The 26,765-nt window shown below is 54.6% G+C and overlaps 2 protein-coding genes and 2 long non-coding RNA genes across 7 annotated transcripts in view; 1 reads left to right on the top strand and 3 right to left on the bottom strand.

Annotated features, from left to right (window-relative positions):
- LOC132416835 (NACHT, LRR and PYD domains-containing protein 2) overlaps window positions 1-26,765 on the bottom strand; it is a 1,001,898-nt gene that overhangs the window by 682,389 nt on the left and 292,744 nt on the right.
- TTYH1 (tweety family member 1) lies at window positions 1,549-15,624 on the bottom strand. 4 transcript variants are annotated; one of them, XM_060000455.1, is made up of 14 exons: window positions 15,386-15,624; window positions 12,932-13,110; window positions 10,939-11,050; window positions 9,906-10,144; window positions 7,411-7,506; window positions 6,094-6,166; window positions 5,292-5,367; window positions 4,729-4,784; window positions 4,494-4,586; window positions 4,155-4,247; window positions 2,790-2,932; window positions 2,617-2,662; window positions 2,008-2,088; window positions 1,549-1,884 (listed from the first exon to the last, which is right to left on the bottom strand). In XM_060000455.1, exons 1-13 carry the CDS (start codon window positions 15,509-15,511, stop codon window positions 2,050-2,052), a joined length of 1,371 nt encoding a protein of 456 aa, XP_059856438.1. In that variant the 5' UTR covers window positions 15,512-15,624; the 3' UTR covers window positions 1,549-1,884; window positions 2,008-2,049. The 4 variants fall into 4 exon arrangements, with proteins under 4 accessions (XP_059856438.1, XP_059856439.1, XP_059856436.1 ...); XM_060000456.1 differs by having other exon boundaries at window positions 9,906-10,126; XM_060000453.1 differs by lacking the exon at window positions 2,617-2,662.
- Window positions 16,001-26,765, bottom strand: part of LOC132416853 (uncharacterized) — a 40,125-nt gene continuing 29,360 nt past the window's right edge. Inside the window, exons 4-5 of the long non-coding RNA XR_009517735.1 lie at window positions 19,506-19,622; window positions 16,001-16,068 (exon numbers count right to left, since the gene is read on the bottom strand). This is a non-coding gene — a long non-coding RNA (uncharacterized lncRNA). The remainder of the gene's footprint in view (window positions 16,069-19,505; window positions 19,623-26,765) is intronic.
- On the top strand, window positions 17,320-25,061 carry LOC132416854 (uncharacterized). Its single transcript, XR_009517736.1, has 3 exons — window positions 17,320-17,534; window positions 19,441-19,644; window positions 22,263-25,061. It is a non-coding gene; the product is annotated as an uncharacterized lncRNA (long non-coding RNA).

Here is a 26,765-nt window from a genome sequence, read left to right as displayed (position 1 = left end):
GTGTTTCTGTAGAGAAATAGATGGACATTCACACCAGGCAGGGAAATGGTCTGTAAGTAACCTCGTGCCAGGCTGGGCTTTGCTGCCCAGTGAGTTCAGGGAAGACTTTTGGTCTAACAGAGCCCTTTGGATTTTGGAATTGCTGAGGAGGGACTGGGGAGCTGTCTTTGACACCCTTCTGATGGATGACACAGCTGAGGTCCAGCTAGTCGAGTGACGACCCACATCCACCTGGTGGTCGAGAGCAGGCCTGGGCTCTTAACCACAGGGATCCTGCTCTGCGTTTGCCCACTCTGCAGCCATTGTCTGTCACTCCCACCTCAAATCTCTCCTCTCAGGCTTTCTCCCAAGATTCCAAACCCAGCCGAGAGCTGTCACGTTCCGAGACCCCTGATGTACAGTGGTTTACTGGGCTCGTCCTCTTTCTATGGACTTTAGTTTCCAGAGTTTAGCTGATCGAAGTATCGTTGCAGCAAATGGCGCCTAAAATATATCCTTACGTGTCTCTACTTTATTTCCATAAGTTGATTCCCAAAAGTAGGACTGTCGGGTCAAAGGGTCTATCACATGTGAGCAGACTATTTTTTTCACTGGACTGCAGCTCAGAGCCTCAGGAGTGGTGCATGAGCCGTTCTGACACATCCTTCCCAGCATGGGACGTGAGCCCTCCTTTCCTTTTATGATAATCTTATCATTTTAATTTCATAATAATTCTTTTTCACTGGGTGGTGAAAACAAAGTTTCTGCTTGTTTCACGGTGCACTTCCTAATTATTAGAGTTTGAATGCCCTTTAGTCTGTTCACTGGCATTGGGATTTTCACTTCACTGAATGTTCATCTTAGTTGCTTATTTTCAAGTTGGGTCATCTTTTTCATGGTTTGTAGAAGCTTTGCAAATTATACGTATATGTTAAGAATTATCTATTTCTTTGCCATGTGTGTTGTTAGAAAAACAAACTGTTTTCCCCAGACTGTCAATTTGCCTCTTGACTTTACGGTATTTTTTTCACTCCACAAGTTGTCAAATAAGTTATCTCTTCCTTTCCGTCTTTGGGATACCTTGCTGAAAATCCTCCCCCTCCAACCGAGATATACAATATACAAAAGTCTCCTCTTTTCCCTTGAAATACTTCTGTCCCTTGTCTACATTTAGGTTTTCCACCCATATTGTATGTAGACTGTTTTCTTCCAGCTGGAGAGCTAATCATGTCAGCATTCCTTCGAAACCAGTCCTTTTCACCCTGACTTGAAATCTGTCTTCTGTCATATGTATACACACACGGAGATCTATTTCTAGGCTGTCTCTTCTGTTCCAGGGATATGCGTCTCCTCCTGCGTCGGGACATGTGTGCTGCTTTTAGATCAGGGGTGGGGGGGATTTTTTTTTTTTTAAAGAACAATCCCTTTGGAACTGCTGCAGAGCCTGGACAGGAGAGAAACACCTGGCGGCCAGGAGGCAGGGCGAGAGCAGAGGTGAAGAGAATCTCCACCCCCCAACCACAAGGCCAGATTGGCGGAGGGGAGAAAAAAGGACCCAGCTGCTTGTAAAATAAAGTCGTCCCTTTTATTTCAAATCAACCCTTTCCCAAGTTGGTGCCGCAAGTGGAGATCAGGGGCCCTAAGCCCACTGGGGTGTGGTAGGGCGGGGGCACTCATATCCCTTCAGGGCTGAGAGGCTGTGGGTCTGGCTGTCTGCCCGCTCCCCGGCCAGCTCAGGGCCCTGGCCTACCCCCTCGGCTTACTTCCAGGGCTAAGGACACATAGAGGGGGCAGGGCAGGCGGGAAGGCAGTCCTGTTTAAGGTGTCCGTAGCCAGGGCATTGTTAGTGGTAGGAGCCCAGTGAGGCTGGGTTAGTGGGGTCTTCTCCGGCAGCTGGGGAAGGAACTGCAGAGAGAGACAAAGATCGGACCAGATGCAGGCAGAAGGGCCACCCCGGAGCCCACAGGGAGGGAAGGAGGGAGGGCAGAGGCTGGCTTTGGGAGCTGGGGTGTCACTCTAGATGCTCACCGGAGATGGGGAACAGGCTCCAGTCTGGCATGGAGGAAGGGCTCAGATAGATGACTGCCACTGCACGAAGCGCTTGGATTCCTGCCAGGGAGATGTGGGGCGAGAGAGGGCATGACTAGGGAATCTGGCTTTGTAGTGTGGGCCCTCAGACCCAGGGGTCCAGGACCCAGCCCCTCCCCCCTCAGACCCAGGAGTCCAGGCCCCCAGCACCTCCTCCCTCAGACCCAGGAGTCCAGGCCCCCAGCCCCGCCTCCCTCAGACCCAGGAGTCCAGGCCCCCAGCCCCTCCTCCCTCAGACCCAGGGGTCCAGGCCCCCGGCCCCTCCCCCCTCAGACCCAGGTGTCCAGGTCCTCAGCCCCTCCTTCCTCAGACCCAGGAGTCCAGGCCCCCGGCCCCTCCTCCCTCAGACCCAGGAGTCCAGGTCCTCGGCCCCTCCTTCCTCAGACCCAGGAGTCCAGGCCCCCAGCACCTCCTCCCTCAGACCCAGGAGTCCAGGTCCTCGGCCCCTCCTTCCTCAGACCCAGGAGTCCAGGCCCCCAGCCCCTCATCCCTCAGACCCAGGGGTCCAGATCCCCAGCCCCTCCTCCCTCAGACCCAGGGGTCCAATACCTGAGGGTTGAAAGGGTCGTCATCATCTGTGTCATCATAGTCGTCACTGGGGTGCAAGGGGGGGAGTGGCAGAGAAACAGGATGGGGGTCCATCAGGAGGCTGCCCCCTAACAGTGGCTCAATGGTTCTCCCCCATCCCCTCCGCCAAGACCCTGCCCCCCTCCCCTCCTGACCTGGGTGGGAAGAGGGCCCAGGCGCGGGGCAGGCTGCAGAGGGCGGTGGCCAGGGCCCCCGCAGACAGGAGGGAGAAGAGCAGCAGGTAGAGCAGGCCTTCTAGGGCGTCCTCACACAGGCCCCGCAGGGCTGCGCCATAATCCTGGGGCGGGGGGGAGAGGGCGTCAGCGGGCAATGCACACGGCTCAGGCCGTGCACCTGGCTCTGCAACGTTGAATAAGTCCCTCAGTTTCCTCCCCTGTCGCCTGTGCTCAGCACAGGGCCTGGCACGCAGAAAGCGCTCAGCACACGGTAGGCGCTGTGGTCATTGTCATTATCACACCTGCGAGCAGGAACCCAAGTTGCGGCTTCCTCTCCATCACCGAGAACCCTCCCTCCACCCCCCCCACGCCCAGACGCCACAGCAGCTCAGCCTTGGTTGAGTGCCGGGCGTCTCAACCTGGACACGTCTGACATTGGGGCAGATCACTGTGTGTGTGCTGAACGGGGTGGCAGCGGGTGGTGCCTCTGCACTGCAGGTCCCTGAGCAGCAGCCCTGGCCTCCAGCCACGAGATGCCAGTAGCACCCCCTCCCCCAGCCGTGACACCCAAACATGTCTCCACACATTGCCACCACCTCCTGGGGCAAAATCGCTGGCTTAGAACAACACTGAGAATAAGGCTTAGAAGAACAACTGGTATAGAAATGCCCCCTGCACATAACGCACACTCAGTAAACACTGGCTGACATTACTGGCATCCCCGGAAATCGGCAGAAGCACCATTTCCTGAATGGCCAGCCATAAGTCATTCAGCAGGGGCTGGCCGAGGGCCTGCTCTGTGCCAGGCATTGCTCCAAGTACCGGGGAAACTTCAGCAACCAGGCCCCAGAAGGTCGCTTCAGACCACAATGAGCTAATGAGAGAGGGGGTTTGGAAAGCAGTACTGGGGTCCCGACAGCAGGATAGCACCAGCAGGAAGGAACCCGGCCGATGGGAGGTGGGGGACTGCTGTCTGGGAGACCCGCAAGGCTGCTGGGGCAAGGGGTGCGGGCTAGGGAGAAGCCAGGACCTTAATCCGCCTGCAGGGGTAACTGCGGGTTTTACGCGCAGGAAGAAGATCAGATTGTGCTTAAAAGGCTCACTGGGCTGTTGGCTGCTGTGCGGAGGACAGATGGGGGCAGGCAAGCAGGAAACAGGGAAGAGGCCCTGGGGCCGGGAGCAGCGGTGACAGCGTGAGCTGTGCTCAGAGCCCAGACGGGCTTCAGAAGGGCCGGCAGAACTTGCTGGAGGAATGAACAGGAAGCAGAAAGGATATTCCTAGGTTTCTGGGTCTAGGCAGAGGCTCCCCTGCGAGAAGAATTCGGGGAGGGCGACAGGGGTCACCTTGTGCAGGCCACGACAGTGCAGCAGTGCCACCAACTGGTGGAAGTTTCCTTCTGTCACATTCAGCGTCTCCTCCAAGGACAGCAGAGGCTTCTGCGGTGGCAGGGGGTTGTTATCTCAGGAACTCTTCAGGCTCCGCCCATCTCTTCAGGCCCCGCCCCTTTCGGTGGGCTCACAAAGCCAGGGCCCCACCCACAGCTTCCGCCCCACCCCTTTCTGCGGACCCCCGCCCACAGCCACCGCACCGCCCCTTTTCTAAGGCTCCGCCCACACACCCAGGTTCCCTCCCCTCCTTCCCCTGGGAGTCGGGGTGCAGAAGGAGCACCCGGCCCCGCCGACCTGAGCAGAAGGGAACTGGGGGACAGCTTCTCGCTCCAGCCCCTGCAGCTGGGAGTGGATGTTGGCCAGAGCTCGCTGGGACACAGTCAGCCTCTGCGGGAAGCCAGAAGGAGGGAGGAGGACCCAGCGGTTGACACCCCCAGCCCACTTGGCGCCTTCATCCTCCCCCAGCATCCCTAAGCCTAGGCCCCAGCCGCACCCTCCTCCACCCGGTTCCCTTGCCCGCAGCCCTAACCTGTTGAAAGGGGTTGGAGACGGCCTGGTTGCAGAGGAAATAATAGTTCAGGATGTCTGAAGCGGCAAGGGAAGAGGGGAAGAGGGGGGAGGCTGTGAGCCTGAGCCCCGGGGCCTCCCTGGGGAAAGGCGGGAGGGGGCAAGGCCACACTTTCCACCCCTCCCAGCTCAGGACCCTCCTGTGGTCCCAATGACCTCGCATTCTGAGACTGGCAGCCCTCCCAGCCCCTAATCCCTTCTGCTCCAGCCACAGCCAGAAACATGCTGACCTACACACTCCCGGGGAGCCCCTGCTTCTGCCACCCTCCCCTTGACTCAACTGTGCTCCCCCCATTTTCTCCAAGTGGCCAAATCCTCCCATCCCTCAGCTCCAGCCTGAGGACCCCTTTCTCCTGACTCCATCATCCTTATCCCTCCCTCTGTTCCAGCGCACCAGGGGAGGTGCCGAGAGCTTCTGCAGAACTGGGCAGGGCCTGGCAGCCGGCTGCGCACCCTCCCCCCATCCCAGGAGGACCGCGCAGAGAGGCCCGAGGACGCAGGGCGTGCGCCTGGAGATGCGATCACCTGAGCCAAGGCCAGTCTCCTCCCGGGTCAGGTTCAGGATGTAGGTGTCCGGGTTGGAGCAGAAGTCGCTGAGGCCCTGAGAGGGGCAGCAGGAAAGGGGGCTCAGAACAGAAACCGCCCCCATTCCACACTCCCACAGAATTGAGGGCACTCTAGCCCCCCACTCAGACCCAGGAGTCCAGACCCCCGGCCCCTCCCCCCTCAGACCCAGGAGTCCAGACCCCCAGCCCCTCCTCCCTCAAACCCAGGGGTCCAGGCCCCCGGCCCCTCCTCCCTCAGACCCAGGAGTCCAGACCCCCAGCCCCTCCTCCCTCAGACCCAGGATCCAGGCCCCCGGCCCCTCCCCCCTCAGACCCAGGATCCAGGCCCTCTAGCCCCCCCCCTCAGACCCAGGAGTCCAGACCCCCAGCCCTCCCCCTTCACACCCAGGAGTCCAGACCCCCAGCCCCTCCCCCTCAGACCCAGGAGTCCAGACCCCCAGCCCCTCCCCCCTCAGACCCAGGGGTCCAGACCCCCGGCCCCTCCTCCCTCAGACCCAGGGGTCCAGACCCCCGGCCCCTCCTCCCTCAGACCCAGGAGTCCAGACCCCCAGCCCCTCCCCCCTCAGACCCAAGTGTCCAGAAGTCCAGTCCCTCAGGACCTAGGAAACTGGCTGGAAACTTCAGAACCTGTGTTCCTGGCCCCCAAGTCTTTCCTCCCAAGACCTAAGGCATTTACTCCCATCCTGCCCCAGGATCCAGGAGTTAGGGGCCTTTGGCACCCTTAAGTCTTGGAGCCCAAGGGCCTGTCCCACTCCACTCACCACGGCCGTAGCTGCCTCCAGGCCCATGGAGCCCCAGCTCAGGACGAGAACCAGGAGACTCATCACCGTCATCCTACGGTAGGAGAAGGGATTGGACTTGGGGGTTCTGGGGTTCTTAATCTCCCACCTCACCTCTTCCCTTCCCCCACCCCTAATCCCATCACAGCCCCAGCCCTACCCTCCACCCACCTCTGGAGCCAAGAGGATAACAACTAGGGGCAGAGAAGCTGTTGGGGGAGAGGTGTGGACCCGAGGCTGCTGACGTCAAACTGAACATCTGGCCCTGCTGGGGGAGGATACGGGGTGAGGGGCTGGCCGGATCCAGCCCACGTCTGTTCCCGCCTTGCTCCGGACCGCCCACCCCTGGGCCCCATCTCCCTGCTCTGAATTCTGCAGGACCTTGCTCCCAGGTTCACCCATTGCTTGGTCAAGCCCAGACTCCTCCTCCCAGGAGTGGACACAGCTCCAGGGCTGAAACTGCCTTCCAGGTTTTCTCTGGGGATGGGGTTCGGGGAGGGGGAATCAGCCTTGGAGGGTGGTCAGCAAGAAAGAAGGGCACCTGGAGGGAGCCAAACTGAAGGCCTGGCCCCAAGCCCCAGACCTGCCCTGCCCACTGTGCTTTACCATCTTCAAGCTTCAGGGCGGCCTGGATGGGATGGCAGGACCTCTCACCCCGGGGGGAGTGTGGGAATGGTGGCAGGCACAAGCGTGGCCCCCCTCAGGGCCAGGGAGGATACAAAGGCTCCTCCAAGTGGAATAGGCTGGCCGAGGTGGAATCCCAGCTCCAGCACTTTCTGGCTGTGCAGCCTTGGGCAAGTGGCCTAACCTCTCTGAGCACCAGTCTCCCTTTCTGTCATATGGGGAGAAGGAAAGGGCCTCCTCATAGGGTTAGTGCGAGGGTTCCAGAAGAGCATCGGGCATACAGAATGAACCTTTAAGTAAGAGGGTGGTCCTTAATTCCGCCACGCCACGTGACAGCTTTCTGCCTCAGGGCCCTCATCTTCCAGTAGGCATCTGACAGGCACCTCCTTCACAGGGTTGTCATAGCAACTGAGAGGGTCAGTGATCACCCCAATCCTCAGCACAAGCATCACTATCATTGCTTTTCTAGGATTTTGGTGCACTTCTTACTGTGAGGACAGCCTGTTTCCCGCCCGCCCCCTTCCTGGGCAGCTCTGAGCCTGATTTCTATGTGCCACCCCAGCCCAGGAACTCCATGGAGGTTCGTGGGACAAGGGAATGAAACCTGGGAAGGACCGTGGCCCCTCTCGGAAGAGCGCTGTGGGATCTCAGTGCCAGGAAGCCCCCCAGACTTACACAATCACGAGCCACTTGCTCTGCTTCGCCAGGCCCAGGAGGGTGAAGAGGCAGACCAGCAGCTCCAGGAGCAGCAGGAGAACGTAGGCCAGCCACCTGGGGAGGGGGCGACAGGGCTGAGGCTGCAGCGGCACATCCAGCCTTTCACGGGCCCAGGCTCCCAGACCAGGACTCGGCAGAGGGTGACAGCCGTTCTCCCGGCTCTGCCTGCACACGCGATCTCCCTGATGCCCAGTCTCCGGGCCACAGCCAGGCCCATCTGTGAAGTGGGTGCATTGGGAGGCCGGCCACTGGAGCCATTTAGAACACAGGTGCCAGGACTGTACCCTGACCGAACCACGCATGAGCCCTGAGTCTGCCTGCCCTCCTCTCAGGGCCCCAGCCCCTCCACGCCAGCCTGGAGGGCAGAGGGACTCATTCCCAGGCACGTACTCAGCAACACAGGGCACGACCCAAGGGCTCAGTGTCTGCAGGCAGACGGCCTGGGTCGCAATGCCAGCCCCTCCACTTCCTGACTGCCTGCAACTCGGTCTCAGTAACCTTGCCTCCTGGGTCTCGGCTTCCCCGCCAGTAACTCGGGGAGAACAGCAGCACCTACGTGCAAGGGTTGTCGTGAGGCTAAGGAGTAGAGACACACAAGCACCGAGAAGAGCGCCAATACGGACGCACTTAAATAGCAGCTTGAACACGGATCGGGAAACTTTTAATGTCATTTAAGAATTCAGTATTAGCTACTGGTCAGTTCACTCTGGTTGCAGAGGAAGATGTACATGAGGCCGCAGCACAGCGCCTGGCACTTAGGAGATGCTCAATAAATAGCAGCGCTCTCAGCAATCCCCACATCGCCAGAGCGGCAAGGGAACGGCCACCCCCCTCCGTGGCAGCCTCTGCTCAGGCCCCTGTGGGGACTCACTGTGCCCTTCTTTCCCGGACTGCCGGCGGGTCAGGCTGTCCCCGGAAAGGAGAAGCTGGACCCAGTGGCTGCAGCTGACCTCCAGGCCTTTGCTCCCCATGTCCCCACCGCCAGCTCGTGTGTCCCAGCTTCACTTCACTTCCGTCAGGGGCAGGTAGCACTTCTGCCCTAGGCCACCAAGAACCCCCCAGCGAAGCTCTCCCGCTGGGGGCCCCGATTTCCTTCCAGGAAGCCGGCCATGTTTCTTGAAGGAGTCCCAAGTGTCAGGCACTCTCGTATTGGTGAATCCAGAGGCTATTTCCTGTTAATGATGGGTCTGCCTCACCCAGGTGTAGTCCACACAGCTACCCTCAGCCCCCACTGAAACAGGGCTGAGGCCCAGGGCCTGCACCCCTGAGCTTGGCCAGAACCCAGAACTTGAACTCACTGGGACCCAGGCCTGTCTGATGCCCTGCAGGGGGGTTCCTCATTGCCGACTGCTTCAGCCCAGGTCTGCCTGCCCTCCTGGAGCACAGAATCCAGGACCAAGCCTTCCCTGTCTCTGCTCCCATGTCTGGTTGGGACCCTCAGTTGTCGGATGACCAAAAGAAATAATTCCTTGCGGACGAAGCAATGAGGACACTCCGTCATGTTGGCTGCTGGGAAAGATGGCCGTCCCAGATGTCCTTCAAATGTTACCTTCTCAGTGTGGCCTTCCCGGATGACCCCCCCCCCAACTCCCAAAACTGCCATCCTCTGTCCCCAGACCATCCCGTTCCCGTCTCCCACCTACTCTTCTCCAGAGCTCTTAACACTCACCACCTTACAGACAATATCTCATTCATGCATTTCTTACTGGTCCGCCCACCGTGAGACAGGCAGGATTCATTGTTCACCGCTCTATCTTAAAAAAAACCATATTTTACAGACACCTATATAATGTGTGCCGGTCGCCCCTGTAAGCACTTGACAGATAATGACTCAACAGACCCTCCACGATCCAATGAGGGTATTGCTACCCATTATTCCCACGGGTACCAGATGGGAACACTGAGGCACAGAGCTGGTATGTACCTTATTTAAGATCACGTGGTTAGGGAGGGCCGTCTGGCTTTAGAGCTCATGGTCCTGACCATTTGGGTACACCTCTCTCACCAGAAGGTGTAAATAAATATCTGTTGAATGGATACACGCGTCAGCTGGACAACCGAGGGAGTGAACTACTTAGTCTGAGATTCAATGAGTGAAGTGCAAGAGTGACTTGATGAATGGCTGAGTCAAGGATGAATGAATGAAGGAGTGAATACATTGAGGGAGGGAGTAAACGGATGAATACTGAGTGGGCACGGCATCACCTGGTCCGTCTCTCTACGCCAGGGCTGCTGTCACTTACTGACACTTAGCACAGATAATCCTTTGCCGTCGGGGGCTGTCCTGTGCACTGTAGGATATTCAGTAGCATCTCTGGTCTCTGCCCACCTGGTGCCAGTAGCATCCCCTCCCCCAGCTGTGACACCCAGATATGTCCCCCAATGTCCCCTGGGGGCACAATCACCCAGGCAGGGGTTCCCTGCCACACGGAGCAGACAGAGCGGTCACCTACCTGTACTCCTCCACAAAGGACACATCTTCAGCTACCTGCACGGGGCTCAGGGGCACTCCCTGCCAGAAGGCCAGCCCCTGGAGCTGCTGGGCCACGGCTTCCGCCTGCCGCCGAGCCCCCCGGGTGGCCGCCACCAGCTCCGTGCGCTGCGTCAGCACCTCCTCCAGAGTGGTCAGCTCTGTCCTCACGGCCTCATCCAACCTCTCCACCATCTCCAACACCTGCGCACAGGGGTGGGCCTGGAGTCGGGGGAGGGCGTTCTCTGGGGTGGCCAGGGATTGGGCGACAGGGCTGGGGGGGCGAAGTAGGAGTGAGCAGGGGTGGGTATCTGAGATCTGGGCGCTAGGGCATCTGAGGATTGAGGAAGGGAAGGAAGGGGCTCTGCGGTCCAGCTCATGCAGTTCTGTGGCTTCTGTCAGGAGCTTGGAGAGGTCAGTGGCTTGAGCTCCAGGACTGAGGTTAAGTCTGGGATCCTAGGTCTGACCCTGGCATCTGCCTTCCTGAGTCTGGGGTCTCACGTCTGGGTTCCAGGGTTGCAACCGGACATGAAATCTAAGGTCTGAGGTCAGGCTGGGTCTCAGCTCCGGGCCTGGCATCCTGGGGCTGGGGATGAGAGTGAGGCTTCTCGTCTGAGTCCCGGGTCTGAGCGCTGAGGTCTTTAACCTTGCACCCGGGCCAAGGATCAGGTCTCTGTCCTGGATCTGACCTGAGGGCAGGGGCTGGGTTTTGGTGTTTGGTCTCTGAATGGTTTGGGCTGTGAGCTGAAGTCCAAGGCTGGGGCTGCGTGTGATTTAGTCTGGAAGCCCAGATCTGGGCTGAGGTTCTGATGGTACCACGTGTGAGGCCCTAATCTGTAGTCAGGGTTGGGGGCTGGGCATACAGTCTGAGATCTGCATGTTGGAACCCGACATTCTGAGTCTGGGGTCTTGGCTCTGAGTTTAGATCCTGTTTTCCTGGGAGGGGGCCCTTTGCCCAGGTGTGGGGAACCAGTCTGGGTGTGGGTCTGGGGTCTGGCCAGTGCCTGGCCCCTCACCAGGTGGTCAATGGCAGTGAGTGTGTGGTTGGCATGCAGCAGTGCAGAGCTGAGCTGGGACACCCCATCACTGGTCTCGCTGTTGCCATAGAAACCGATGCCAATGCCAGTGCTAAGAGGAGGAGGGAAGGGAAATCACAACCGGTCCTGGGACCCTGGGGGCCGCCGCCACGCCCCCCCCCCCTCCTCACACACCCAATCCCATCTCCCACCCCATCCCATTGGTCCGGCCCATCGTGGGAAAGGAACGTCTCCAGCCTGGCCCCCACCAGTTGCCAAGGTAACGGGAAGGTCTCACTCCCCCGGCCCAGGGACGTCATTGTGATGCTAATGGTGGGTGGAGAGGTGGAGGGGAGCAGGCCCCCAGATTTAACTCGCACCTCCCCGGAGTGAAACCCTGCCATGCCCAGCCCCAGGACGGGAGGTCCTCCCCTCTAGTGACTGCCAGCCCGCACCCAGACCCTCCACCCTTTCCCCAAGTATCCGGGGTCCTCAGCACCTGTCCCTTCAGGATGCAGCCGTCCCTTCCCCCGCCTCCAGGCTTGGGGGGACCCCAAGCCTGGAGCTCCCAGTCTCCCCCCACCCCCAGGAGCCAAGCTTCTGGACGGCTGGGAGGGAAGCGAGGGAATGTGGGCCCAACGGGCCAGAAGCCGGGCGCCCCCGCCCCTCGGTTGCCGGCACACAGAGCTCCATTGTGGGGCCTGAATACGGGCCCCCTCCCTCTCCCCCCGCACCACACTGAGTCCCTCCGCGGAGGGGGCCAGGCCTGGAGCGGGGCGGCGGACGCCCCGACGCCCTCACAGCTCCCAGCCCCGCGCTGCGCAGGCTCCCGCCCCCTGCCCTGGGATGTGACGGCGCTGGCTCCAGCGCCCGCACCCATTGTTCGCAGTGCTACAAAGCTGCTCTTGTTTCCCGGCCACGGGGGCTGGCCGTGCCTCTCCCGCACAGGGCCTCTGTCCACCTCCCCGCCCCCCTCCACGCGGGAGAGCGCGAAGAGGAAGCACCTTGGGACCCCCCCCAGCCCCCTCCCCCAGCTCCACCTCCACACGCCCACGCTCCCCGCGGTGGCGCGGCCCAGGCTGGCGGGGGTGGGGTGGGACTAGCCGCTTCCCGGCCGCTGCCGCCCTCCCCGCCCCCAAGCCCCAGGTCAGGGGCAAGTCCTGAGCGCCCAGATCTGCCCTGAGGAGTGGGTGCTGCCCTGAGGGGAGGGGCTGCGCCCAGAGCTGGCTCCTGGTAAATGGCCGTCCCCACGTGCCCTGCTCCTCCCACCCCTGAGGGTGTCCCAGAAGGTGGTCCCTGGGCTCCTAGGGGTTTTGGGGTCTGAATCTCCACGTGGCCCACCTGGCCTCGAAAGGTTGCCTCTCCCTGAGCCTCCCTCTTCAAAACTGGTTGTGACAACTCTGAATCCAGCAGGGTTACCGTGGAAAGGAGTTAGACCAGCTCAGGGCTGCTCCTGGATTGTAAATATCCCTTTACTGTCCCTGACCGGGTACATCAGCTTCACGAGGGCAGGGACCATGTCTGGCTTAGTCAGTATTTCCTGGCACATAGTAGGTACTCAGGAAATAGTTGCTGAATGAATGAATGAGTTAATGAATGACATCCCTAGTTCACATTTATGGCGTCCAGCTGTGAACCAGGCACTGTACATTTCATTTAATCGCACCACAAGCAGGAGGTGGGTGTGACGACAGTGCCCATTTTAGAGATGTGGAAACCGAGGCCTGGAGAAACTATACCACTCGCCTAGGTCACACAGCTGTTCCACGGCAGAGCCACCAAACCCAGGCAGTCTGACTGCCCAGCCTTTAACCCCTAGACCATCCTGCCAGGCTGGCTGCCCTTGGGAAGTCACTTTTCCTCTCGGACCTTGGTTTCTCCATCCATCAAATGGGAGCAATTCTCCCCTGCTGGGATACCACCAGGAAGACTGATTGATAGAGAGCTTGGGGAGGCCCATCCCCAGTGTCCACCCACCCTGGGGCCCCATTACCAGCCGACGAGAAGGGCAGCAATGCAGCTCCAAGTGACGCAGCCTCCCCCCGGCGGAGGGCTCTTGGCCCCGGGCGGCTCTGGGGGCCGGCAGCAGCAGAAGCGGATGAGGTAGACAGCAATGAAAATGAGGCTCAGGCCCAAGCCCAGGCCTGCCAAGGCCACCACCAGCAGCAGGGCCTGGGGAAGGGGGTGACATCAGGCATCAGAGGGGCTCCGGGCTCCCTCCCTGTGTGTCTGAAGGTTCCGGCTTTGGGATCTCAGTGCAGGTGGAAGGCACCCCGGCTAGCTGGGGGGCCGAGCCCAAGCCGTGGTTTTCAGGTTTGTGAGGAAAGACGTCACTCCCAGCCCCTCCCAGGCCGGCAGCCAGGGCTCTGGGACTCGGGGCTGGAGGGAGCTTCCAACTGGGAGGCCCAAGTCTTGGGTTCAACTTCTGCCCTGCCCTCCAAAGGCTGTGTGACCTCTGGCAGGGGCCCTCCCCTCTCTGAGCCTCGGTTTCCTCCACACCAAGACCAGGCAGTTGGAATGAAGCACCACCCAAGGACATGCCAAGACCTGGACCCCAGACTCCTGTGGGATCGGGGGTCTGGAGGGGGCACCTGTTCCTGGTGACGTGCGCCAGGTTGGGGGTGGTAGGCTTCCTACTCCCTCCGCCTCCCCCACGCTGGTCCTCCCCACTCACTGTTTGCTTCCTCTCCCCTGATGCTGAGCTCTGCACCCCCACCGCAGTGTGAGTCTGTCACCCAGGGACTCAGGGGGAGGGGGCGTGACAGCCTCCGTGACACTGTGTGCGTGCGTGTGTGCACGCGTGTGCACGCTCGTGCAACTCAGAGCTGGGCACTGGGAGGCTGGGAGAGTGAAGACAGAGCAGGGGCGAGAGGGGTATGGGGGGGGAAGAGAGAGAGAGAGGGGGAACGAGGTAGTGTGTGAATGTATGTGTGAATGTGTATATGTGAACATATGAGTGTGTGAATGTGTGTATACTTGACGCGTGTGTGTGAGCATTTGTATGAGTGCAAGAATATGTGTGTAAATGTGAAGGTGTGGGTGTGTGTATACATGTGTGAGTATATGGGTGTGTATACATGTATCTGTATGTGGGTATATATGTGTGTATATGTGCGTGAGTGTGAATGCATGTGTGAGAGTGTGTGTCTGTGTGTGTGTGTCCCCAGCACGGTGGCACCCAGTCCCTGATTATTTTCCCAGCTGTCTCCTCCTGGGGTGTGTGTCCCAGCACTGTCACCCTGACTGTTGTTGAGGGGGGGGGGCAGAGTGAGCCTCCCTGAGTGCCTCTGGCGGTGGCTGGGGTGGGGACCCCGCGTGTGGCATCTGTGTGGGGAGGTCTCCTTGGCCGTGAGCAGGTGGCCGTGGACTGGCCCTGGAGGCTGGGATTGTGTAACCAGCAGGCTGTGGTAGAGGGGCTGGCAGTCCCCGTTTGGTGGGGACAGAGCGGCGTGGCGGGAGGAGCTGCTTACGGCCGGCTCAGCGCAGCCATGACCCAAATAGCTCAGAATACAGCACACGTCCCCCTCTCTGCTTTCCTGGGACCCCCCTCCTTCTAAGCTTGCCAATCCCCAGCCCCCTGTCCCGGGAGCCCCCCAGGACAGATCTGAGGGGCTCAGACCTTACAGGCAGGGCCCAGGACCCATCCCAGGGCTCCACCATCCTGCCCACCCCCTACCCCATCCCCAGCTCCGCCAAGCCTTGCTCATTAATCTCAAAGTCAAGGACTTGAATTAAACTGGGTCAGGGGACAGTTCTTTCGCCCCTATTGGAGCTGACCCAGGCTGGGCCCCCTTCCCCAGGGACCCCGGTTTCCTTAAAGTTCCCACCCAGCCCCACCCTCTGGCTCCGTTTCTGTCATCCTCCAGTCCCCAAACCGAACCTCATCCTCACCCCCCCTCCAGCGACCTGACTGCCCCTTCCATCCTGGGACAGGCTGGAAGTCTCTCCCAGCGCATCCACCTGTTTTTCCCAGCTCCAGCCCTAAAACCCCTCACCCCCTTCCCCATTTCAGGTCTCAGTCCCGTCCCAGAATCAGGGCACCTCCAGCTTTCTTCCTCTCCACCATGGCAGCTCCTCTGTATCTCCTGGGTCCCACCTGAACTGGGACGCATTTAACTGCATTGCCCTGATCCCATGAGGGAAGGGGTCGTCTTTTAGGACATGATGGACCTCCTACCCCCCTGATGACCCTAGCTTCCCGCGCAGCTCTCAGAGACCCGGGAATCCAAGGGCCCCCAGTCCCCTCCCTCCTCTGAGATCCAGGGGTCCAGGCCCCAGCCCTCCCGCATTTAAGGAGGTTCCCAGGGGAACCTCCAGGTACGGGCACGCCAGGCTCTCGCTGCCTCAGGTACCCCAAAGTCCCGGCCCGGCTCCCACCCCCAGAGAACACAGGAATCTGTCACCCAGCTCCCAACCCCCGCCCCCAGGACCCCGTGCCCGCGCCCACCTGCTGGTATTCTTGTTCTTGGGGCGCGAAACCGCTGGGCACCGGGCGGAGCTGGAAGTCGGCGCGGGGCAGCTGGTGGAGCAGATGCACCCAAGCCGAAGGTCGGTAGCCCGGGGGCGTCCCCATGGCCCCCGGGGGAGGGCTCAGCGGGGCGGACGCCGGGGCTGCGGGAGCCTCGGCAGCGGAGCGGGGCGCGGGCTGAGCGGGGTCTGGCGGGGCTCAGGGGAGCGAGCGGGGGGGAGGGAGGGGGTGGAGGGCGGAGATTGGGGGAGGAGGGGGGAGGCGCGGGCAGGGCAGGGACGGTGCTGCCCCTGGCGGCTGAGGGGGGGACTGCGGTACTGCGAGTCGGGCTCCCCGCGCCCCCTCGGTGGCGGCGGCTCCCACCTGCGGCCCCCCGCGCAGGTACCGCGCTGCTCGCACAGGCGGCCCAACGGAGCTCGGCTGAACAGCGACATCCAGTAGAAGGCCGCTCATACTGTTATATCACCCTACAGCATAACGAGCCCTTTATCTTTAGGAAGAACCTTCGGGTCTGTGCAGAGGTCGCTAGTGTTTGCGCAGCATTTTACAAATAATGATCAGTTACAAATCATGGTCAGTTGCATCAATAAAAACCCCTCACTTATGTAAGCGTACTCTCACCTGTAAAGGACGCCTCCATGTGAGTTAAAAGGCTTCTCCCACTTAAAAAAAAAAAAAAATCTGTATAAGGACACAGCTTCTAGACCCAAACGTCCCTTTGTGTATAGAGCACTCCAGAAAGTACACCCGCATGTCTGCAGTAAGGACCCCTGGCACATGCAGAAGGGTTCTTCCCACTCCAAGAACTTGCTCATCTATTTGGGGGACCCCCTCCCATCTTTATAAGGATGCCTCCCATGTGTTAAAGAACCTCTCTAAACTGATTAAGAAAGACTTCAATGTATACAAGGATCAACCTGCCCCTGCCATTGACTTTACAGTTTACAAAGTGTTTTTCCAGCCGCTACCTCTGCTGAGTCTCACAGGAACCCACTGAAAACGCACTGGTAGTGGAGGAAGTAGAGGGGACCTGGCTGCTTCAACGTTACCACCCAGCCAGTCACTGCTGAAGTCAAAACTAAGGTCCCCAGGAATCTGCCCCAGGGGTTCCCCCACCCCTGTGGAGCTGGGCTAGACTTCGCCACCTGGCGTCCCCACACACATGGCCTCCCTTGTGGGGGGATGTGATGGGCAGGGGGGAGAAAGGGGAGATAGCGCTCCACCCATCTCATCCCAATATTTTGCTCCCGATTGGTGAGAAAGGGCTGGGGGGTAGTTGCCCATCTCATTACTAGGGAGAATATAACGGTGGTGGTGATGGTCCTAGGGATAATGATGGTAATGACAATGATGAAGATTATGGGGCTGTGGATGGTGACAATGATATGATGAAGGTGATAACGAGGATGGTGATGACAGTGATTATGTTGATGAATGGGAGACTGAGATGCTGTCTGATAGAGGCTTGTTCTCCTTGATCTCCTGCTATTGTTTCCTGGGTCTGCTTCTCCTGGGGAAGATGAATGGTTATTCCAGGGTGGTCCCTGAGCATTTCCAGGGTTCTTCACTGAATACCGTTCCAATACCATCCCAAACTCTACAGGTGTGAATTCAGGGCTTGGGTGCGTTAGGACCCCCACCCCCAGCGTGGGGGAGGGCTCAGAGCACAGGTTGTTGCTATTGATATTTTGTTTCAGCCAATTCTTGCCACGTGGGGAGAGGGACACAGCATCGCCAGATGTTTCAAATTTCCAAGAGACGGCAGAAATATGGATATTTTTAAAAGCAAAATCCCTCAGCTTTTAAATGTTAAAGCTAATTCAAATACAGAAAAAATACTGTGTGGGCCAAATAAAACCTGCCCGTGGGTTGATGCTGGCTGTTTTGTAAGCTCTGGTCTAGCCAGACGCCGAGCAGCACTGCCGAGGAAGGGGCAAGCGGAGGGAAATGGGCCCACAAAGAGGCTGAGAAGGAGCAGCCCAGAGAGGCAGGAAGGAAGCAATGCTGCCTCTTCCAGGAAGGCCTCCTGACCAGCCCCTCTTGCCAAAAGACAAGGGCAGGTCCTGGCTAAAGAACTCACACGTGCTCTCCATGACGTAAATTCTGGGAGACTCATCAGTTTCACGAGGTGATTGTGAGTATATATGGTATGAGTCCATTTAGGTGATGTTCAGGAACAGACAAAACTAATCTATGGTGGCAACAGTAATCAAGACAGTAGTTGCCTCCGGGAGGGTGGGGACAGGGCTGACTGGGAAGGGGGCCGAGGGGACTTTCTGGAGTGATGGCATTGTTCTGTATCTTGATAAGGTTTTGGGCGGCACTTGTGGTACAAGAGGTCTGCATTTGTGGTACACTTAAGATTTGTGCAAATTTTGCCTCGGGGGAAAAGAGAACTCTATTTAATGATATGCATGCTTAAGTATGGGGGGGAATTTAGTGGTGTCTGCAGTTTCCTTTGAAATGGATCAAAAAAGAAATAAGGTGGATTGACAGGGGGATAGATATGTAATAAAGCAAAATATTAATGGCAGCATCTAGGTGGTGGGTGTCTAGGTATTCACTGTAATATTCTTCATTTTTTCCACCTTTATTGAGATATAATTGATATATAACACTGTGTAGGTTTAAGGTGTACACTAATGATTATATATGTATATGTGTGTGTGTGTGTATATATATATATATATATATATATATATATATAGCTATATCTATATATCTATATCTATACACACACAACATACATATATACCTTTTCATGTACCTGTTTGCCATCTGAATATCTTCTTTGGAAACTTGTCTATTCAGGTCCTTTGACCATTTTATAATTAGATTATTTGTTTTTTTCACTGTAACATTCTTTCAACTTTTTTGTCTGTTTGAAATTTTTCATACTAAAATGTTGATTAAAAAAAGTGGGTGGGAATGTAAATTGATACAGCCACTATGGAGAACAGTATGGAAGTTCCTTAAAAAACTAAAAATAGAACTACCATATGACCCAGCAATTCCACTACTGGGCATATACCCTGAGAAAACCATAATTCAAAAAGAGTCATGTACCACAATGTTCATTGCAGCTCTATTTACAATAGCCAGGACATGGAAGCAACCTAAGTGTCCATCAACAGATGAATGGATAAAGAAGATGTGGCACATATATACAATGGAATATTACTCAGCCATAAAAAGAAACGAAATTGAGTTATTTGTAGTGAGGTGGATGGACCTAGAGTCTGTCACACAGAGTGAAGTAAGTCACAAAGAGAAAAACAAATACCGTATGCTAACACATATATATGGAATCTAAAAAAAAAAAATGGTTCTGATGAATCTAGGGGCAGGACAGAAATAAAGACGCAGATGTAGAGAATGGACTTGAGGACACAGGGAGTGGGAAGGGTAAGCTGGGACAAAGTGAGAGAGTGGCATGGACATAGCTACACTACCAAATGTAAAATCGATAGCTAGTGGGAAGCAGCCGCATAGCACAGGGAGATCAGCTCGGTGCTTTGTGACCACCTAGAGGGGGGGATAGGGAGGGTGGGAGGGAGACGCAAGAGGGAGGGGATATGGGGATATATGTATACGTATAGCTGATTCACTTTGTTATACAGCAGAAACTAACACACCATTGTAAAGCAATTATACTCCAATAAAGATGTTAAAAAAAGAGAAATGACCATGAGTCCAGAATGATATGAATAATTGAGTGAATAATGTGAGAGATGGGAGAGAAGAGACACATTTCCCATGCGGAAGAATTCCAGATAATTTCTGTAGCTACTCCACCCTCAAGCGGGGAGCATAACTCCCTACCCCTTAAGCGTGGGCTGAGCACGACGACATCCTTCTCATGGGAACAGCACAAAAACGAGGGAAAAAGTAACTTTGTAGTCAAGAAACCCGACAAGCCCAGCCTCAGCCAGGAGTTCAAGGTCAGCATCAGAGTCTTGTTGCTAGTCTGTACCCTTGATGTGATGTGAGCAAAATGGAAATTTACTTCTGTGGTTTTCTTCCCCTAAACCCAGGACCTCAGTCTAATCATGAGAAAAATATCCATCGAACCCCAAGGTAGGCACATCCTACAAAATACCTGAGCCGTCCTCTCGAACACGGTCAGGTTCAACCAAAACAAGGAAAGGCTGAGGGACCGTCGGAGCCAAGGCGAGCCTCAGGAGCTCACGTGTCATGTGGCCTCCTCGATGGGGTCCTGGAACAGAAGAAGGACACAGGTAAAAACCAAGGAGCTCCGAATAAAATATGGGCTGTAGGGTGGTGGCGCAGTGGTTGAGAGTCCGCCTGCCGATGCAGGGGACGTGTGTTCGTGCCCCGGTCCGGGAGGATCCCACATGCCGCGGAGCGGCTGCGCCCGTGAGCCATGGCCGCTGAGCCTGCGCGTTCGGAGCCTGTGCTCCGCAACGGGAGAGGCCACAGCAGTGAGAGGCCCGCGTACCGCAAAGAAACAAACAAACAAAAGAGACAAAACAAAAAAAAATATATGGGCTGTAGTTAACTACAGGGCATCAATCTAGGTTCATTAGCTGTGAGGAAGGCACCAGAGCAATCTAAGATGTTAGCGGCAGGGGAAATGGGGCCAGGGGTGTAGAGGAACTCTCTGTACCATCCTTGCAACTCTTCTGTAAATGTGAAACTATTCTAAATTAAAAATTTTATTTAAAAAAAAGCAATCCATTTTTTAAAAATGATAAAGAGTAAAAAAAAAAAAAAAAAAAAAAAAACAAGTCTAGGCTCACGGGTACGAACAGGAGACAGCTTCATTCGTTCTCACCCTGCCTGCACACTCCATCTGTCTGAGCCCCCTTTCCCTCCTCCGTGGCTATATCAGGAGCAGATCTTCTCGATTTTCTTGCCATCTGGGGGTTTTCCAACTGTCCCAATTTCAGGGGGTCAACAGTGCAGCCTAACTTAATATCAAAACATCCATCTGTTTCCAGGCGGAGGCTTGACCTAAGACCCCACAGACTAAGGGAGGAGGTGACCCATGGTTGGTTTGCCCGCTCACCTTCTCTTTTCCTGCCTCTGAGATACACACGCCTTTCTTTCTTCTCCTTCCCAAGCTGTGCCCGTCTGATAGCTCTTTGTCTCATGGGAATCCTTGGGAAGCCCCCCCCCGCCCCGCTTCCTCCTTCCCTCAGGTCCACCCAGAATTCCTGCTTCCCTTCTTCAGCAGCAAATTACTGCTTAGCCCAAGACCACCAGGAACATACCTGCAGTTGAACAAACTGGGTTTAGTACTCATCACAGTGGGAGAGAACACACATCCTGGGGTGAGACGTAACACAGACCAAGCAACAGGGTGCTACGGGCTGTACTGGGTCCCCCTAAATTCATCTGTTGAAATTCCCACCCCCAGTGTCTCAGATGTGACTATGTTTGGAGATGGGGCCTTTGACAAGGTTATTAAGTTAACATGAGGTTATTAGGGGGAGTCCGGATCAAATATGACTGCAGCCCTCATAAGAAGAGGAGATCAGACATGACAGACATGACAGAAGGACAACCACGTGAGGACACGGCAAGAAAGCAACCAGGCCAAGGAGAGACGTTTCAGAAGAAACCAAACCTGCCGACACCTTGATCTCGGACTTCCAGCCTCCATGACTGCGAGAAAATAAATTTCTGTTGTTGACACCCCCCAGTCTGTGGCGCTTTGTCATGGCAGCATGAGAAAGCGATACAGAGGGTGTTAGAAAGATGCTATCATTGGCTTTAGATTCATTGGGTCATTTTGAGCAGGGTCAAAGGAAGAGAGCTTGCCCTGGATTTGGGTGTTGTCAGGGAGCAGAGGCAACTCTGTGGTTGGGTGTCTCAAGAAATCTTATCTACAAACAGCTCATACAACTCAATATTAAACAAAAAACCAATCCAAAAATGGGCAAAACAACTAAATAGACATTCCTCCAAAGAAGACATACGGGTGGTCAACAGGTGCATGAAAAGATGCTCAACATCGCTAATTATTAGAGAAAGCAAATCAAAACCACAAGGAGGTTTCACCTCACACCGGTCAGAATGGCCATCATCAAAAAGTCTACAGATAACAAATGCTGGAGAGGGTGTGGAGAAAAGGGAACCCTCCTACACTGTGAGTGGGAATGTAAATTGGTGCAGCCACTATGGAAATCAGTATGGAGGTTCCTCAAAAAACTAAAAACAGAGTTGCCATATGAGCCGGCAATCCCATTCCTGGGCATAGATCCAGAAAAGATGAAAACTCTCAGTTGAAAAGATACCTGCACCTCAGTGTTCATAGCAGCACTATTTACAATAGCCAGGACATGGAAACAACCCAAGTGCCCATCAACAGAGGATTGGTTTAAAAAGATGTGGTATATACATATAACAGAATATTACTCAGCCATAAAAAATAATGAAATAATGCCATTTGCAGCAACGTGGATGGACCTAGAGAATATCATACTAAGTGAAGTAAGTCAGAGAAAGAGAAATATTACATGATATCACTTATATGTGGAATCTAAAAAATAATACAAGTGAATCTATATACAAAACAGAGACAGACTCACAGACATAGAAAACAAATTTATGGTGACCAAAGTAGAAAGAGAGGGGCAGGGAGGGATAAGTTAGGACTATGGGATTAACAGATACAAACTACTATGCATAAAATAGATAAGCAACAAGGAGTTACTGTATAGCGCAGGGAACTATAGTCATTATCTTATAATAACCTATAATGGAATATAATCTCAATAAATATATATAACTGAATCGCTTTGCTGTACACCCGAGAGTAACACAATATTGTAAATCAACTATACTTCAATTTTTAAAAATTGACATTAACAAAAAAAAATCTTTTCTACAGAAAGTGAAGATAAAGGGGTACCAGACAAAGAGACAAGTCATCATCTATGGAGAGAGTGGGTGTTTTGCGGTTGCCCAGTGATATTGACTGAAGCGGATGTTACGTAAGATTGTTTGCATCCTGCGGCAGACCGTCCTGACGTGGCGGTGAGCATCACATCCATTCCGTGTATCCTTTCCCACCAGGTACTGGCATTTATCTCCCTGGTGGGCATGATTGCTTCTGGCCGTTGCAGTATCCACAGAGATGACGGGCATCACTTATTTCCAGGTGTGGCCTGCCTCTCCCGCTGCCCCCCTCCCCCCGCAGCAGGGTCCTGCGTGGGATGCAGGGTCCGCCCGTCCAGGAACGCCTGCAGCAGATCTTGACATGAAGGGAAAGTAACTTGGATCACGCCAGATTCTGCAGTGGGCGTTTACCTATTACGGTACCACCTGAAGTCACCCCCCGTCTGTGCTGTACTCGCTCAGCCCTTGTCCTACCGTGACCCTCCTGGCCCCTTCTCTTCTTCAGGATACACGCGCCCCATCCCCCGGGGCCTTCTCCCCCTCTGGCAGTCCTCTGGGGTGTTCTCAGTGGCAGGCAAACCTGCTTCTGCTGTGCGTGCTGGGTGTGCCAGCAGGGGAGGTTCCCGCCAGCTGCCCAGCTTCACCTCCCCACACCCCAGCCCCGTAGCCCCAAATTCGGGGGATCCTGTCCTGTTCCACCATGCTCCAGCTCTGTCCCATGGAGGTTCTGAGATGTCTTAGAATAATAGACTTCATTATTATTCAGGCACGGTGAGGCCAGAGGATCGGAAGGCTACTGTCTCAGCAAGATGGTTTGCCATGCTCACAGGTTCCAAGGTCAGGGGGCACTGTCTCCTCCTGGCTTGCAGTTGACTGCCCTTCTAGCTGTGTCCTCACGAGGGAGACAGAGTCAGAGACAGAGACACAGGGTGGGGGGCACTCTGGCGTGCTTTCCTCTTCCTACCAGGTCACTAATCCCCACGTGAGGGCTCCACCCTCATGACTTAATCACCTCCCAAAGGCCCCACCTCCTAATACAATGGTACATTGGGAGTCAGGGCTTCAACATGTGATTTGGGGGTTGAGGGGTGGGAGCACATTCAGTCCACAGCACCCTACAAGAAAGGAACGCCCGCTCTCTTCTGCAAAGTACGTTTGCAAGAACCCCACCCTCTTATGAGTCCCTTACCTCAAGACGGGTGATGGGGTAATTGTGCCACTCTAGACCTCTGCATGTCTGAAGCTTCTCTTTAGAACAGGCAGACATTTATCACCTAGGCACTTTCCCACTGGGATCTCAATCAAAGGGGAGAGATGGGAGAAATTCCCTTTAAAAAAAACTCCCAGCTTTATTGAGGTATAAGTATTGATATACACAGAACTGCATATATTTAATGTATACTATTTGATGACTTTGGACAAATGCAAACACTGTGATACCATCACCACAATCAAGGTAACGGTTGTTTTCAACACCTCCCAGGCTTTTCTTATTCCCGCTTTTAACATTCTTTTATGCTCTCCTTTGAGAAGGTTTTTATTTTTTTCATTTTAAAAATTATTTATTTATTTTTGGCCAAACCGCGAGGCATGCGGGATCTTAGTTCCCCGACCAGTGATCGAACCCGGGCCCCCTGCAGTGGAAGCACAGAGTCTTAACCACTGGACCGCCAGGGAAGTCCCGAGAAGGTCTGTGCACCTTCACAAAAAATGACTCTCCAGCTCTCCGTAACTTTACAGCTAGGCTGGGTTTTTGCTTGTTTGTTGTGTTTTTGTTTTTTTGTGGTACGTGGGCCTCTCACTGTTGTGGCCTCTCCCGTTGCGGAGCACAGGCTCTGGACGCGCAGGCTCAGCGGCCATGGTTCACGGGCGCAGCCGCTCCGCGGCATGTGGGATCTTCCCGGACCGGGGCACGAACCCGTGTACCCTGCCTCGGCAGGCGGACTCTCAACCACTGCGCCACCAGGGAAGCCCATTAGCTGTTATTTTTTTATCGAGAGGAAATTCACATCAAATTAACCATTTAAAAATGCTGGAGAGGGTGTGGAGAAAAGGGAACCCTCCTACACTGTTGGTGGGAATGTAAGTTGGTGCAGCCACTATGGAGAACAGTATGGAGATTCCTTAAGAAGCTAAAAATAGAATTACCATATGATCCAGCAATCCCACTCTTGGGCATAGATCCAGAAAAGATGAAAACTCTAATTTGAAAAGATACATGCACCCAATGTTCATAGCAGCACTATTTATAATAGCCAAGACATGGAAGCAACCTAGGCATCCTTTGACAGATGAATGGATAAAGAAGACGTGGTACGCGCATGCGCACGCGTGCGCGCACGCACACACACACATGTGCCATGGGATACTCCTCGGCCACAGAAAAGAACGAAATAATGCCACTGGCAGCAACATGGATGGACCTACAGATCATCATACTAAGTGAAGTAAGCCAGAGAAAGACAAATATTTTATTACTTATATGTGGAATCTAAGAAACTGTACAAACGAACTTATTTACAAAACAGATACAGACTCACAGACATAGAAAACAAACTTCTGGTTACCAAAGGGGAAAGGAGAGGGAGAGGGATAAATTAGGAGTTTGAGATGGACAGAAAAACACTACTATATATAAAATAGATCAACAAGGACCTACCGTATAGCACAGGAAACTATATTTTATATCCCGTAATAAACCATAATGGAAAAGAATCTGAAAAAGTATATATATGGATATATATATATATATATGTCACTTTGCTGTACACCTGAAACTAAGAGAACATTGTAAGTCAACTATACTTCAATAAAAAGTTTTGAAAAAAATAAATTAAAAAGTAATTTAATGATTTTAAAGCACGCAATTCAATGACATTTAGCACGTTCCCCAAGCAGCGCAACCATCGCTCTATCTAGTTCCGGAAAATATTCATCACCCCAAAGGAAGCCCCGTACCTGTTAGCAGACACTCCCGTTCCCCTCCCCACAGCCCCAGGCAAGCACTCGTCTGCTTTCTGTCTCTCTGGATTTGCCTGTTCTGGACATTTCCTAGAAATGAAACCATACAGTGGGTGACCTTCTATGTGTGGCTCTTTCACTCAGAGTCACATTTCGAGGTTCATCCACAGGGTGGAATGTATCGGCTCGTCTTTGCTTTACGGCTGAGTAAGAATCTGGTGAGTGGATGGAACGCATTTCGGTTATCATTTTTCCTTTTACTATTACAACTGCCACTACGTCTGCTATTATCAGTACAACTGCTGGGAATGTTTGCACAAGAGGATGGAAAACTGGCTGGAGAAAGAAAACGGATGAACTCAGAGGGACACACATGTGGGTTCAAATCCCAAATCCCTCACTGTATAGGCCTGCAGTCCCATGGCACTCACACCCCTGATCTGGCCTCAGTGTTCTTAGCTGCAAAATGAAGTTAATGATCCCCACTTCAGTTTGTTTTTATTCAATTTTAATTTTTCGTTTTTAAAATGTGGTAAAAATGTACATAACATTAAATTTCCATTTTAGCCATTTTTAAGTGAGTTCAGTGGCACCAAATACACTCACAGTGTACAACCGTCGCCACCTTCCATAGAACTTTTTCAACTTGTAAAACTGAGACTCTGTTCCTACTACACACCAATTCCCCATCCCCCCAGCCCCCAGCCCCTGCACCCACCATTTTTCAGGGACAGTGACTGTATTTTATATCTTGATAGTGGTTTGGGCATCTAACTGTCAAAACACAGCTCCTAGTACATTTAAATGTGTCCATTTCATTTCACTGAACCCACATTTTAACACACAACAAAAAAGAAGGAACATGAAGTTTGAACTCTAGGTAATGATGCACTTGCTGAAATATTCAGGCGGAAGCATACTGAAGTCTGCAACTGACTTTATTTAATTTATTTTTTGGCTGTGTTGGGACTTCATTGCTGTGTGTGGGCTTTCTCTAGTTGCGGCGAGCGGGGGCTACTCTTCGTTGTGGTGCGTGGGCTTTTCATTGCGGTAGCTTCTCTTGTTGCAGAGCACGGGCTCTAGAGCGCAGGCTCAGTAGTGTGGCGCACGGGCCTAGCTGCTCCGTGGCATGGGGGATCCTCCTAGACCAGGGCTCGAACCCACGTTCCCTGCATTGGCAGACAGATTCTTAACCACTGCGCCACCAGGGAAGTCCCTGCAACTGACTTTTAAAGGCACCCCAGGGACTTCCCTGGTGGCGCAGTGGTTGAGAATCCGCCTGCCAATGCACGGGACATGGGTTCGATCCCTGGTACGGGAGGATCCCACATGCCACGGAGCGGCTAAGCTCGTGTGCCACAACTACTGAGCCTCTGCTCTAGAGCCCACGTGCCACAACTACTGAGCCCGTGCCACAACTACTGAAGCCCGCACGCCTAGAGCCCGTGCTCCGCAACAAAAGAAGCCACCGCAACGAGAACCCCGCGCCCGGCAACAAAGAGTAGCCCCTGCTCACCGCAACTAGAGAAAGTCC

The sequence above is a fragment of the Delphinus delphis genome, chromosome 20 (assembly GCF_949987515.2).
Source record: "Delphinus delphis chromosome 20, mDelDel1.2, whole genome shotgun sequence".
Lineage (NCBI taxonomy): Eukaryota > Metazoa > Chordata > Mammalia > Artiodactyla > Delphinidae > Delphinus > Delphinus delphis.
Note: the sequence above shows the minus strand (reverse complement) of the source record. Positions and strands in the feature narration are given on the sequence as shown.

Bases quoted from the DNA above. Each gene is read 5' to 3' on its own strand.
- TTYH1 (XM_060000453.1), bottom strand. From the start codon at position 15,511: ATGGGGACGCCCCCGGGCTACCGACCTTCGGCTTGGGTGCATCTGCTC. The intron at 13,111-15,385 runs GTGGGCGCGGGC...CCCCTTCCCCAG, and splicing joins AAGAACAAGAATACCAGCAG to GCCCTGCTGCTGGTGGTGGC. The intron at 6,167-7,410 runs GTAAGTCTGGGG...CTCCTACCGTAG, and splicing joins AGCAAGTGGCTCGTGATTGT to GATGACGGTGATGAGTCTCC.